Source organism: Ochotona curzoniae, unplaced genomic scaffold (genome assembly GCF_017591425.1).
Source record: "Ochotona curzoniae isolate NIBS_2020 unplaced genomic scaffold, NIBS_Ocur_1.0 contig_1014, whole genome shotgun sequence".
NCBI lineage: Eukaryota > Metazoa > Chordata > Mammalia > Lagomorpha > Ochotonidae > Ochotona > Ochotona curzoniae.
Genome location: NW_024464920.1, coordinates 50,959,293 through 50,973,729, shown reverse-complemented (window position 1 = coordinate 50,973,729; position 14,437 = coordinate 50,959,293). Strand labels below are relative to the sequence as shown.

At 50.2% G+C, this 14,437-nt stretch overlaps 1 protein-coding gene across 1 annotated transcript in view; it reads right to left on the bottom strand.

The window, feature by feature from the left end:
- ATXN10 (ataxin 10) overlaps positions 1–14,437 on the bottom strand; it is a 126,201-nt gene that overhangs the window by 90,966 nt on the left and 20,798 nt on the right. Inside the window, exons 3-5 of the mRNA XM_040987435.1 lie at positions 11,593–11,675; positions 4,081–4,177; positions 2,093–2,251 (exon numbers count right to left, since the gene is read on the bottom strand). Of these exons, the coding sequence (XP_040843369.1) occupies positions 2,093–2,251; positions 4,081–4,177; positions 11,593–11,675 (339 nt within the window). The remainder of the gene's footprint in view (positions 1–2,092; positions 2,252–4,080; positions 4,178–11,592; positions 11,676–14,437) is intronic.

Sequence of the window (14,437 nt, the reverse complement as noted above, 5' to 3'; positions counted from 1 at the left end):
GAATTCCAGCTGCTCCACTTGCAATTAGCTCCCTACTAACGTGCCTAGGAAAGCAGTGGAGGACAGTCCAAGCACCTGGGCCTTCGCCAAGTCACGGAAGAACCAGACCCAGTCTGCTGCTGGCTTCGGCGTGGCTCAGGCCTGGCTATTGCAGCCATCTGGGGACTAAACCAGCAGATGGAAGATCTCCTCCTGCCTCTCTTTTCAAATAGAAAAATAAACAAATAACAAGGAAGCAAACAAATTTTTTAGCCATGGAAAAATGAGATTAAGATATAAAGTTTATTTCGGTACTAAAAATATTTATAATTTTTAAAAATATACAAAAATACTTATTAAAAATTTGAAGTTCAAGGTGTTTTTCTTAATATGGCTTTTCCTTGAGCCTTTCTGGAGAAGCACTGTGCTCAGCCCCTGGACAGACAGGGCACCACTCAACACTATCACTTTATGGATTTCTTCTTTTTTTTTTATTATTTCCAACTAATGATCTAGCTAGCCTAAGATAACTTTTAAATGTTCCCTTTTATTCCATGCTGCCAAAATACAGACTCAAGTACTACGGATACAACTCAGCTGCCATAAATGTCTCTGAGTGAGCTGACTGGCTGCTGACTCAGGCTGCCCTTACACGGAAACAAGGACAGAAGAAGGAGCAGCAAAGACAGTTAACAACTCGTTTCAGATACTGAAGATCAAGAAGGAAAGCCGACGACTTGAAGACACACTCAGGACGACAGAGCAGCCTTCCCTAGGCCGCTACAACGGGCCTCAACGCTGCCAAAGGCACACCACAGTGCATTCTAATCACTGGGTAAAAATGGAAATCAATAATGAAAGGACACTTATGAAATGGAGAGACATGAACAAAATGGAGAGACATAAACAACAAACTCCTAAATAACCAAGAGAAAAATCACACTGGAAATCAAAACACAATTTGAGATGAAAATGCAAGCACAATATGCCCAAATTTATGAGACAGCACCTCGCAGGAGACACGCTGCTTCCCGTCAGTCCCCGTGAACACGGCGGGAACGCAATGAAGACACCCTGCCATCAAAACACAAGACCCGGCAGAGCTCCAGGCTCCTGCTCGGCCTGGCCCAGCCCCAGCCACTAGAACCATTTGAGGAGTCAACTGGTGACAGAAGATCAGGCCTAGCACCTCCAAGCCCTGATGGCAGACTTACGTCTCCTGCTCAGTGTTGTCAGGATACACTGGGCGCGGCCCCCAGGCTGCCCGGGCACTCACAGGCCCAAGCTTCACCAGGGGCTCATCTGACAGCGGGAACAGGGGGAGGGCAGAGGGTGGCTTCTGAACCCCCTTCTGTCACCTGTCCCTCGGGCAGGCCATCCAGGCCATGCAGTGAGCTTCCTGCCCCATCCCCCAGAATACTGGACAGCTGGACAGGAATACTGGCTACTGGACAGGCTGCCAGGAAGCGGCTCTGAGCCACAGAGCACCTCACATTCAACTGCAATCACCCAGGCCCTTCTGGTGTGTGCAAAGGGCCACTGGGGCCAGCACTTAGAGGAAAGCTGTCCAACCCTAGAAGGATGTCGTTTTCTGCAGCTTTCCTGGTCACCCTTGGCCTATGTGTGTGCTTGACACGGCAACTCAGGAGAAAGCAAAATACACAAACAAAACCTGCAGCTTGGCCAAAGGCTGTGAGGTCGGAGAATCTGACAGTGCCAGCCAAGCCACCACACAGGGAACTTCTCACGAGCCTGCTGCCGGGGCAGGGAGCAAGGAGAACCACGTACCTTGCCCCCACGGGCCAACCTGCCAACTGCACCAGCTGTCACTGATGCTAACACTTGGGGGCCAGGCACTCCATACATTGTTTACACACTAAGAAAACCCTTTCTCTTCAGGACTACCTTGACAAGTTCTTACCCTTCGAAGCCCAGTGCAAGCTTGACTTCACATCTCTTGACAAGTTCTACAGGTTCTGCTTCAAGACTCTGCTAACCAGGTCAACATGTTAAGCTGTAATGTAGCTGCCACAGCCACGACTCAAATTTTGACTGAAACATCCACAAGTGCCAAGGTGTCCCTCGGCAGCTGCGTTTCTAACCAGATACTTACGGCCATTCTGACTCGGGCTGCTTCTGGTGAGCTTCTATGACGTTGATGGCAATGTTGAGGTTTTCTTCCAGATCGCCGATCCTTCCAGGATTAAGGGAGGTGAACAAGATCATGGAGGAGTAGGCGACAATCTTCCTGTCTGGATGGTTTAAACAAGAGCTTCCAGAGAAACGAGAGTGTGATCAGCTTAACAGTGTGATAAAGTCTGATCATAACATGGCAATCAGCAAAACCAGTGCACCATGTTTTTAAAAATCTGATGAAATGGAACAAGTATATTATTTCATTATTCCATATATTAAACAAGCACAATACTTCACTATTCTGTGTTCTAAACAAGAACATTACTCCTACACTCATAAGTTGACACAGGACTCAGAAGAAGCTCCCGACTCCCGGCTCCCGGCTCCCGGCTCCCGGCTTCGGCCCCAGCCCTGGCTCTTGCAGCCACTTGGGGAGTGTGCCAGCAGATGTGACGGAAGCCCTTCCCTCTTCCAAGGGTCTTAGTGAGGAAGCAGCAGCACGAGGTGCAGAGCAATGAGCCAGCGGACTCCTCAGACCCTCCGCTGCAGGCCACCCTGCTCCCCTCCACACTCCTGCTCCCCTCCACACGCCTGCTCCCCTCCACACTCCTGCTCCCCTCCACACGCCTGCTCCCCTCCACACTCCTGCTCCCCTCCACACGCCTGCTCCCCTCCACACGCCTGCTCCCCTCCACACGCCTGCTCCCCTCCACACTCCTGCTCCCCTCCACACGCCTGCTCCCCTCCACACTCCTGCTCCCCTCCACACGCCTGCTCCCCTCCACACTCCTGCTCCCCTCCACACGCCTGCTCCCCTCCACACGCCTGCTCCCCTCCACACTCCTGCTCACCTCCACCACCAGGGGCTGCTCTGCTGCTCTGTCCCACTCACCAAGCTCAGAATCTCTGTGAGTGATCAATGCAGCTGTGCCACTGCTGCCACCAACCCTCTAGCTCACAACCTGGCACACAGAAGAGGCTGGGTGCCCAAAATGTTTCAAAGGAATAAATTCTCAAAAATAAACATCTACTCCTGCAGTTGCAATCTAATTCCCTTTCTTCATCAAAGCACAATTCCTGGCAAGTGCAAGCCTAACAGACAGCACACACCTTCAACTCGACGTACAGAAGCAGAAGACAGGCTCAGGGGGCTAGGTGTGAACCACAGCTCAGCTTTGTGTTCCTAATGTCACAGCTGAACTCAAACCACCCACAAAAACAAAGCAGACGGCATTTGGTCCCAGGAAGCAGCACTGGGCTCACAGTCTAGCTGTGAAATTTCCTGACCATAAGCTTCAGGTCCCTATCTGTCCAAATGGGGATTGCAGCAATCACTGTTTGAGTAACAGCAGAGGTAACACAGGAACTGCCCCACGAGGGGCATCTACACAGCCAGCTGCCCCTCTGCTCCTCACTGCCACAGGAACCAGCGCGGACTCAGTTACGGGCACCAGAGCCGGGGTCCATGGGGGCTTCTCTCAGTGTACCCCCCTCTGCCTGGCACACCTTTAATTCCTGCTCACCTTTCCCCTTGATGCTCAACTCTTTTTAAAACCTATTAAGATTTAAACTCATTATCTAAACTGTACAATGAACTTTAACAAAATAAAGAGACGGCATGTACAGAGGACACACCCAAACAGTAACTCAAGCATTAACCGACTGCCCATATGTTGATGCTTTGTATTTTGTTTTCTTAGAAATTTCTGTGTCCACAAGATTATTTGCCTTAACCAGGGTTTTTGTTTTGCCCAAAGTAAACTGAAGACTCAAATTTTCCACATGGCTCAAGAAATGCTTAGATTTGTACAAACGTGTGCACCCCCCAGCCAGCTCGATCGAGCCTGGGACCCTTTCCGCACTGCCGCCCACTCCTCCCGGCCAGTCCCACCCAGCACACCAGCCAAGGACTCCTCTCCCGGACGCTGCCCTTGACCCTCGCAGCACAGGGCACAGCACACTCACATGAAGAGCTCCGGGAAGGCGTGCATCCAGACAACAGCCTGCGAATCTTCGTTTCTCGAGGCTATGTTGCCTAAGAACTGTAGGCCACAGCGGAAAGCTGGGCACAGAAAAGTAAAAGACACCATTAAACACAGCAAACATATTTCTCAAGAAAAACTCTCTGTATTATTAAATAGGAAGCTCCTTTTTCTGCTTTTTGTTCTTTTTAAATAGGCAAGAGAGAGACAGGCAGAAATGGATGTCTCACATGTTGGCTCACTCCCCACACAGCTGTAATGGACAGGGCTGGGCCCATCACCAGCCGGGCGCTCCCTCCAGCTCTGCCAGGTCAGAGCAGGAGCCCGAGCACTCGAGCCGTCTTCTACAGCTTTCCAAGACGTCCTAACTGGGAGCAAGACCAGGAGTGAAGCAGTCAGGACTTGAACCCGTGCCCAGATGAGACGTCAATGCTACAGGTGGCACCTCAACCCTCCAGACCACAATGCCAGCTCATTAATTTATTTTAAATATAAAACTTGAGCATGACATGAATATGACTTACCAAAACAAAATGCTCTATACAAAATTAACTTCTTAAGAATTTTAAGTGCAAACACAAACATGCCTGCAATTACATTAATTATCCATGGAATATGTGCCCAACCAAGTTATAATTAGACTGAATTTCTCAAACTTTAGCTACATACTATTTAAAACAGTTAAGCAAAAACATATGGTTACAGAATGCCAGAAATACAGAAACAGAGACTTATTGGGCTGAGGCCAGCCTCGTTATGTAGCAGATTAATTAAGCCCCTGTGTGAGGCACCAGCATCCCATTCGGGTGCCAGTTCAAATCCCAGCTGCTCCACTTCCAATCCAGCTCCCTGTTAATGGCCTGGGAAAGTAGAGGAGGATGGCACGAGGGCTTGGGCAGCAACACCCATGTGCAAGGCCCAGAAGCAGCTCCTGCCCTGCATTTCAGATCAGCCTGGCTCTGACTGCTGCAGCCGCTTGGGCAGTAAGCCGGCAGAGGAAACAGATCTCTTTCTCTCTGCTTCTTGCTATCTAATTGCCTTTGAAACTTAAATTTAAAAATCAAGCAAATGCTAGCCCAAAAAAAGAAAGTTAGATCCCTTAAAATCAAATGTAATAAACTTTAACACAAAGAAGCATTAGTAGAAACTTCTTTTTAAAAGTCACTATGAAATGACTTTAACCAACCAGAAAGGCATAGCAATTTAGTATGGCCTCCAACACACGGATACAAAACCAACAAGATGTAAGACTGAAGCACGCAAGCAGTTCACAATTAAATTGGGCGACTGCAATGTCATTTGCAGGCGGCTAAGCCCCAGGTTAAGATATCTACGTCCCCTAGCAGACAGCCTGAGCTCCACACTCAGCTCCCGCTCCTCACCAGAGCTGTCTGAGCTTGCAGACCCCCTTGGGGGCAGCAATCATGCCGCAAACAGCCGGGGTCCCGCCACCCCAGGGAGAGTCCACAGCATTCCAGGCTCCAGCCTCGGGCCGGCCCACACGGGGCTGCTGCATTCTGGGAGTCAATCAGCAGATGGGAGACTAAGGTCTCTCTCCCTGTCTCTATCTTCTGTCTGATAATTTTTTAAAACATGTATTTATTTGTATTGGGAAGGCAGATCAGATTTATGGAGAGAAGGGAAGACAGAGAGAAAGATCTTCCACCCACTGATTCACTCCCCCAGGGATGCAACAGTGGGAGCTGAGCTGCTCCAAAGCCAGGAGCTTCTACGGGGGTTTCACGTGGTGCAGGGTCCCAGGGCCTTGAGCCGTCCTCAACTGCTTTCCCAGGCCACAGGCAGGGAGCTGGAAGGGAAGTGGAGCAGCTGGGACAAGAACTGGAACTCATGGGATGCCAGGTGAGGTTTTAGTCTCTAATAAATACATTTTTTATAAACATTAGCACTTTACAAAAAATCAACCATGGATAAGATAGTTAAATAACTTTTCCAAGATCACAGAGCCTCTACGTGGTAAAACAGGATTGGCAAAAACAAGAGATAACTTCTCCCAGGACAGAAATCAGAGCTGATCGGGGCAGGTAAAAAGCAACAGAAGAATTGAGCTAAAAATTCCAGGTTTTGCCTCATGTGAAGCAGCAGAAAGACAGACTTGGGGGAGGCTGTCCAGCCGGGCTCTCAGATGAGGGGGCACAGACAGCAAGGGCCAGCTCCTGCCTCTGCACCTGCTGCCCCAGGACCTCTGCCCTGCCCTGCCAGCTCCCCCGCTGGACGGCCTGCTCCAAGCCTCAAGGACAGACCGCTCCTGAGGAGGGCAGAGGACGGGGCCCGGGGCAGGGCTGCCGCGCTCACAGATCACTGCAGCTGAGCACTGCAAGTCCAGAAGGCAGAGACGTGGAGACAAACACTCCACCGGACCCCAACTGCAAGCACCCGCATGCTGGCCACACTGTAAACGCGTACACACTGTAAACACTGGCCACAAACACATCCAGCTTTGTGTCTCCGGCAGCCTGCACAGCGGTGATGCCCACCTTTGCTCTTTCTAGCTTTTTTGTATTGCTTGTTTAATTCTTATTGGAAAGTCAGGTCTACACAGATAAGGAGAGAGAAAAATCTCCTTCCACTGGTTCACTCCCCAAGTGACCACAACGGCCAGAGCTGAGCAAATCTGAACCGAGGAGCCCGGAGCTTCTTCCGGGTCTCCCATGCGGGTGCAGGGCCCAAGGCCATGGGCCGTCCTCCACTGCTCTCCCAGGTCACCAGCAGAGGGCTGGGTGGGAAGTGGAGCAGCCGGGACATGAACCAAGAACACAGGGAATCGCATTGAGTCGCTAGACAATCCTGCCGAGCTCTCTCTACTTTGACAAGCCTTCTTTTTTAACAGTCAATGATGAACTTAGAAGTTCATAACAAAAGAATGCTAACTTTTTTCAGCTGAGTAAGAACTTTTAAAGACTGAAATCTGGGGGCCAACATGGCGGCACAGTAGATTAAGCCAACTTGCGCTGTGCCAGCACCACATTTGGCCAGCAGTACAATCCCAGCTGTTCCACTTCTGACTCAGCTCCATGCAGACACGCCTTTGAAAGTACAAGATGGCCCATGTCACTGGGGCCCCTCGCGGCCACACTGGAGACCTGGAGGAAACTGCTGGTTCCGGGGGGCAGCCTCGCTTTGGCCCTTGCAGCCATTTTCATGATGAACCAATAGAATAATTGGAAGATTCTTGGTCTTTCTCCCTCTCCCTTTAACTCTGCCTTTCAGATACAAAAATAAATCTTTTCTTTTTATTGGAAAGTCAGATATTCAGAGAAAAGGAGAGATACAAACATCTTTCAACCACTGGTTCACTCCCCAAGTGGCTGTAATGGCCGGAGCTGAGCTGCTCTGAAGCCAGGAGGCAGGAGCTTCCTCCGGGTCTCCCCTGCAGGTGCAGGGTCCCAAGGCTTTGGGCCATCCTCAGCTGCTTCCCAGGCTATAAGCAGGGACTGGATGGAAAGTAGGACCATCAAGATTAGAACCAGAGCCCATGGGATCCCAGCGCATGCAAGGAGAGGACTTTAGCTGCTAGGCTAACGTGCCAGGCCCAAAATAAATCTTTTTTTTTTTTAAGTTTATTTATTTTTATTGGAAAGGCAGATATACAGAAAGGAAGATCTTCCATCCAATGGTTCACTCCCCAAGCAGCCACAACAGCTGCAGCTGAGCCAATCCGAAGCCCAGAGCCAGGAGCTCTTCCAGGTCTCCCTGCAGGTGCAGGGTCCCAAGGCTTTGGGCCGTCCTCCACTGCTTTCCCAGGCCACAGGCAGGGAGCTGGACGGGAAGCAGGACCATCAGGATTAGAACTGGCACCCATATGGGATCCCAGCACATGCGAGGCAAGGACTTTAACCACTACGCTATTGTGCCAGGCCCCAAAATAAATCTTAAAAAAAAAAAAAGCCAACACACTCAGCAATTCATCGGGAACTAAAATCTAGCACAATTCTGCAAGGGAAAAGGTTTAATGATATCATAGAAGAAAAAACTCCAGATCAGCACAAAAGACAGTTTACTTTACCCGACAGCTTATCAGCTGATCTCTGAGTAAATACTGCAAGCACTACAAGGTTCCTCAAAATCTCACTATTATTTTTACAGATTAGGAAAGAACAAAAGCCAAAAACAACAGCAATAACTCCATTAAAATAACTCATGCTCGTGTTTACATAAAATGTGATGAGCTTAATATATTCATCATACTACCGTAATTATTCCTTGAAAAGAATACTCTAAATAGTATTTTGACAATGTAATTACAGTTCTTAGCTGAAGAATGGTTAAAAAAAAAAAACTAGCTGGCACAACACCCTGCCAAAGCCTTCCTAAGAGCCCAGTTCTCAGCAAGCACGTCGAGTGGGCACAGCTGGCTTATCGGGAAGAGCAGCCTTGCGCCTGCCAGCTGTGGGCTGCTCCAGAGCTCGTCAAAGCGCCAGTCTCCCTGCTGAACTCGCTTCCATGTCAAAGAAAACTGAGGCATTTCACCAGCTGTCTTTTTCAAGAAGGTGGCAAAAAATCACTTAATCTCCATTTTCCACCTCATCACCAAACATGAGTCATCTACGAAAAGTAACAGAACTGAAAACTGAGTCAGACCCAACAGAACAGACTGCCCACATGCACGGACTAGAAGACCTGACTGTCAAGATGCCAAGTCTCTAGATCATTCCACAGATCGAACAGACTCTCTCACATCTACAATATCCAAGTAACTCCACCATGTCACCAACAGTCCAATTAAAAGCTAGGCAAAGGGGCCCGGTGGCATAGCATAGCAGCTAAAGTCCTTGCCTTAAACGCGCCAAGATCCCATAATCCCGGCAGCCCTGCTTCCATCCAGCTCCTTGCTTATGGCCTGGGAAAGCAGTGGAGGACGGCCCAAAGCCTTTTGGGACCCTGCATCCACGTGGGAGACCTGGAAGAGGCTCCTGGCCCCTGGCTGCAGATCGGCTCAGCTCTGGCCATTGCACTCACTTGGGGAGTGAATCATCAAACGAAAGATCTTCCTTTCTGTTTTTCTTACTCTGTGTACATCTGCCTTTCCAATAAAAATAAATCTTAAAAAAAGAAAAACTAGGCAAATGATTCAAATCTTCTGAAAGAAGATTCACAAATGGTCTGTGAACATACAAACCAACAGTCAACATCAACAGTCATTTGGAAATGCAAGTCAAAACCAGCCCAGGGTGCCAGCCCAGGGTGCCAGCCCGGGGTGCCAGCCCAGGGTGCCAGCAGCCCTGCACGCCCATGTACAACCAGGGGACTGTGATCAGAAGAGCGAAGCAGGCATCGGCCAGCAGAGAAGGGGAGGAAACGCTGAAAAGTCACCTGACCGGGCTCCCACTCTATCTAGGTGTACGGCCTACTACAAACAGGGACCATCCAACATATGTGCTGCCATGCATGGAGCAGCACAACTCACACCAGCCACATGTGGAAACCAGCCAGCACCCAGCAAGAGACAAATGGACAAGCCAACTCTGAAGTGTCCCTGCATCAAAGGACCAGCCCACACAACACCGCACCAGACCTCCCTGACAGCACGCTATGGGAAAGACATCAGACATGAGCGGCCACCCGAACCTACAATCCAGCAAGAGGACAGGACCAACAGGTCAGTTCAGAGAGGGAATGCAGAGAGGCGGCTTCTCAGGGGCCACTGTGGGGCACAGGAGCAGCAGCCGGATAGATGTAGGCTTCCCCTCAGGAGACAAGCACTCTCCACTAGGGAGAGGCAGCAGTTGCCCGAAATTGTGAATGCACTAAATGCCCCAAAGTAGTCACTTTAAAATGGTTAATGTTACATTATATGACCCTGAACATTAACTTAAAATTTAATTAAACTGACACAAGAGCAACTACAAAAACTGGATAGCTCTTCACGTACTTGGCACAAAACAGGCTGTAGGGGCAGGTCATGGCACTCGGGTGAAGACCTGCTCCGTGCTTGAGGCTGCGTACCCTGGGAGGCCAGTGTGACCACAAGGCCTGGGCACCCATGCACCCACAGCAAAGACCCAGGGGCGACTCCAGGCTGCTGCTGAGGGCCTGGACCAGCTCCAGATGTCGCAGGCAACTGGCGAGGAAGCCAGGGGACGTATGTAAGTGTGTGTGTATGCATGGGTCTGCCTTTCAAACAAATTTTAAATTTTAAAAATACACACACCAAAACAAAGTACGCCAACTGGTGGATATCAGTGATGGTTGAGCAACAGTTACTCCCCCAGCTGGCTCCTCTCAAGGATTCCAGACTCTGCTCTTGGGAGTGACCATTAGGCCATCTAACTGCCTCACTAAATCTGTGGGGGGAAGAAATGAGACAATCCTCTAGAAAAAAAAAAAACGGTTCCTGGGACTGGAGGGGACACACAGCCAAGAAGAGATTTTCTGGCAAAGAAAAGTAGGTGAGCATTCCGACGCTGCTGGACTGTGCTGTGACACAGCGGGTTAAGCCGCCACCTGCAACACTTGCATCCCACCTCATCCTAGCCTGGAGCAGCGGTTCCGATCCAGCTTCCTGCTAACACACCAGGGATGGCAGATGAGGGCTCCCGTGCTCAGGTCCTGCCAATCTCGTGCGAGACCCAGAGCAAGCTCCTGGCTCATGGCTGCCGCCTGGCTTCGTCACCACTACTAAAGGAATCTAGAGAATGAACTGGTGGATGGAAGCTCGCTCGGTCTCAGAGCTGTTGCCATTCCCTTCAAATTCAATGAAGATAAAATTCAGAAAGAAGCACTTTTAAAGCTGCAGCTGAGACCCACACCCAAGAACACAAAGCTCCACCAGCAGACGTCGGTGGGCATGAGGAGTCGGTGGGCACAAGTACAAGCTGGCTCCCTGTCACTCGGGTCACACTGCGTGTCGACTGCATGCCCACGGAGCTGCTTCATTTAGGAACACATCTTTAAGAAAGAAGCCTATTTCTGCCCACCACTGCATGTCAGATCTGCAATGACAGCAGTACTCGCTAGTGTTTTTCATGGCACACTTCGGAGTTTCTTACTGAATAGCCGAAATCTGCACCGCGTGTGCCGACATGGGGGGCTTTAGAGGCGGTAAGGCCTTGGCCAGGCACCTTACAAAGGTTCCTTTGTCCCTTTGTCCTTCTGCCACGTGAGGACCAACAGAAGGAGCCAGCTCTCAGCAGACACCAGGTCCATGGGTGCCCAGGCCTGGACTTCCCGGGCCCCAGGACTCCAGGCAACCAACTTCTACTGCTGCCCCGTCACGGCCATCCTGTCAGCGCCCACACAGACTAAGACAGACCTCAACATGCAGGTGGGCAGGTGGGCATCAGCAAGTCAGCCAACAGATGGGCAAGGAAGTGGCTCTAACTTTCTTTCCTGAGAATTCGTTAATATCTCACTGTTGATGCTTTTCCGACTCATGCAGTTCACAGCATCCCCTTCAGTGAGTGACACGCAATTTAAGGTATCCATTTTACAGTTTTTCCAAAATCACAAGCAATCCACGAATTACACTGCAGGTTACCTGTCAGAAGGGCCTCCTGTTCCACTCGCAGTTCTCGAAACAGAAGAACCAAATCAACAGCGACACGGATGGTATCCAAGTTTCTGCATCAAGTTGTTAAAAAAAAGGCAAATTAGATGGATGCTCCCGACAGTGCATTTCAACAGATGCTCAGAACACCAGTCAACAGATCCTGCTGCAGGCAAAGAAAGTACGCCCCAGATCCAAATGCGGCATGCCCACCATGCATGGCAAAGGGCACTGTGCGAATGAGTCTTACTCATTGGAAAAACAGGAAGGTTTGCCTGGACGACGAGGGTCCAATGCAGTAACAGAGAAAACCAAGCAGGCTAGAGTGTGGGGACGGGCCCCAGGCCGCTGAACACGCATGACTCCCCTGAGAGCGTGGGGAAGGAGTGTGGCCCTAGCCCCCCACGGAGCCTTCTAAGTCCCAGAACTGTAGGACAACCCGAGCTTGCTGCTTAAACCACTACGTTGGTGGCAATCTGTAACCCAGTCCTGGAAGATCCATTCAAAGCAGGGTAGCAGAAGCAGAGTTCTCTTCTGGCTGGCTACTCCTTGCTAACAAACCAGCAACAGGAAGGAAACAAGCAAACCGAGCCTGAGGGGATCCACAGACCCCCGAAACTGTGGACACACAAGAAACCAGTGGTCTGGACACCTCACTCCCAGCCGCTGTTGGAAGAGGGGGCAGTCTCACTGAGCCTCGCCAGGCCTGAGGCCACCAGCTACAGGCAGTGCCAGAAGGGGGCCGAGTTCTCAAGAGACACAGCTGGTGTTGAAAGCCAGAATTCACCAATATCAGCAAACACAGACTTTTGAAATGATGTTAAAATGAGTGATTTCCAGCCAGGAAGGTCACTGTGGGTTCTGTGAGGAGAACTGATGTGGTCATGAGTGTCTGTGAGGGACGCAGGGGTCACAGCCAGCAAGCGGGAAAGGCGGGTGCTGGTGCAGGCAGCCGCTGGGGCCTCGGACAGACACGCAAATGGATTTCCTCGACGGCAACCAGAAGCCAGTCCTGCAGACTTCCGATTCAGGCCAGTAACACTAACAGCAGGGCAAACTTAAACTTTCTGTTGCCTTACAGCCCTAAAGTTGTTGAGTTCCTAGAGGAACAACAGAAAGCGGACACAGCTGCCTGGATTCTTCACTTCAACTCAACATGAACCAGAAATAAGGAAAGACACTCCCATCTAAAGACAGGAACCCTAAGGGGAGTGAGTAAAACTCCCAGAACCCTGTGGGCAGCCCAACTCTAAAGAAAGAGCTTTCAGAACAGGATCAGTGTGTCCACAGCCGAGGGGACTCACCCTTACACACACTCCCTCTTCACAAAAAAAGAGTGGGGAAGGCGGCTCAGCACCCACTCCCAGGAAAGGTGCTGCCCGCTCCCACCCTGCCCGCCTCTGCACAACCCCCCGGGGCCAGCAGGCCTGCTGCCCGCCTCCCACCCTGCCCGCTCCCACCCTGCCCGCCTCTGCACAACCCCCCGGGGCCAGCAGGCCTGCTGCCTGCCTCCCACCCTGCCCGCCTCTGCACAACCCCCCGGGGCCAGCAGGCCTGCTGCCCGCCTCCCACCCTGCCAGCCTCTGCACGGGCCACCCGGGCCAACAGGCCTGCTGCCTCTCCTCTCTCCAGTCAATAAAGCAAGAATGGCTTTTGCTTCAAGAAATTTTTTTTAAAAAAATTCAAAGAATATAACTGTATATGTGAAAATTTTTATTTTCATTTACTCAGGGTCCATAAATGAAGTGTCCGTAGAATACAGGAATCTCACTAACATTTTCTCTCAAGTCAGTTTTGCTCTTTAAGTGGTCTCAAAAAATCTATGGAAAATTTATGTCACAGAATTTCATATAGAATTTTAAAAATGTGCATCAAAACAAACTTGTCTTGGAGTTCCACTTTTCTATGGTAGTTTTTCAGTACCCTTGCACATGGAGGAGCTGAGGCGTCTAACAGGATCCCGAAGCGGCCACAGCAGCGAGGGCTCCACCCCTCCACTCGGAGGGCAGGGCGCCTGGGAGTTTCCTGGGACTTGGACTACGCTTTGCTGAACTGCACTGCGCACATTCCTCGGCAAAATACAGTCTTCTGGCAGGAAAGTACAACGTTTAGACAAAAGATGTGACAAGATCTAAGCCCTAATAATATCATACCTTTTAACACTATAGTAGATTATATAATTTGCAACTAGATGGTCCCAACTAGAGTGAAATAAGTCAATCCCAAAAAGACAAATACTGTATGTTCTCTCTAATACAAGGAAACCATCATGCAAACTGGATTCTACCATATTCAGATGTGAAGACACAATGCAACAGGCACCCCTACTTCCAAATCAAAGATGGACTCCCAGTGAAAGTGTTGGACATGTCTAGACAATGGGATGCTGGACTGTCTGACACTGTCTATGCCAGCAATGTCGGGGCACACTTAAATAACAGACTGATGGAATGATAACTCCTTATGAAGGACCATACTGCTGTAATGATACGGGGAAAACCAGCTGTGGGTGGGAAAGTGGTGTGGGATAATCTCCGACTCTACAGAATTATACCATAAAATTCAAAATTTTAAATAAAAATTTTTTAAAAAGAAGAGAAAAAAACACTTTAGTAGCTTAAAATTTAGTAGCTTTAAAAAACATTTTAGGGCCCGGCGCGGTGGCGCAAGTGGTTAAAGGTCCTCGCCTTGCACGCCCGCGATCCCATATGGGCGCCGGTTCTAATCCTGGCAGCCCCGCTTCCCTTCCAGCTCCCTGCCTGTGGCCTTGGGAACCTGCACCCGCGTGGGAGACCCGGAAGAGGCTCCTGGCTTCGGATCGGCATAGTATCGGCCC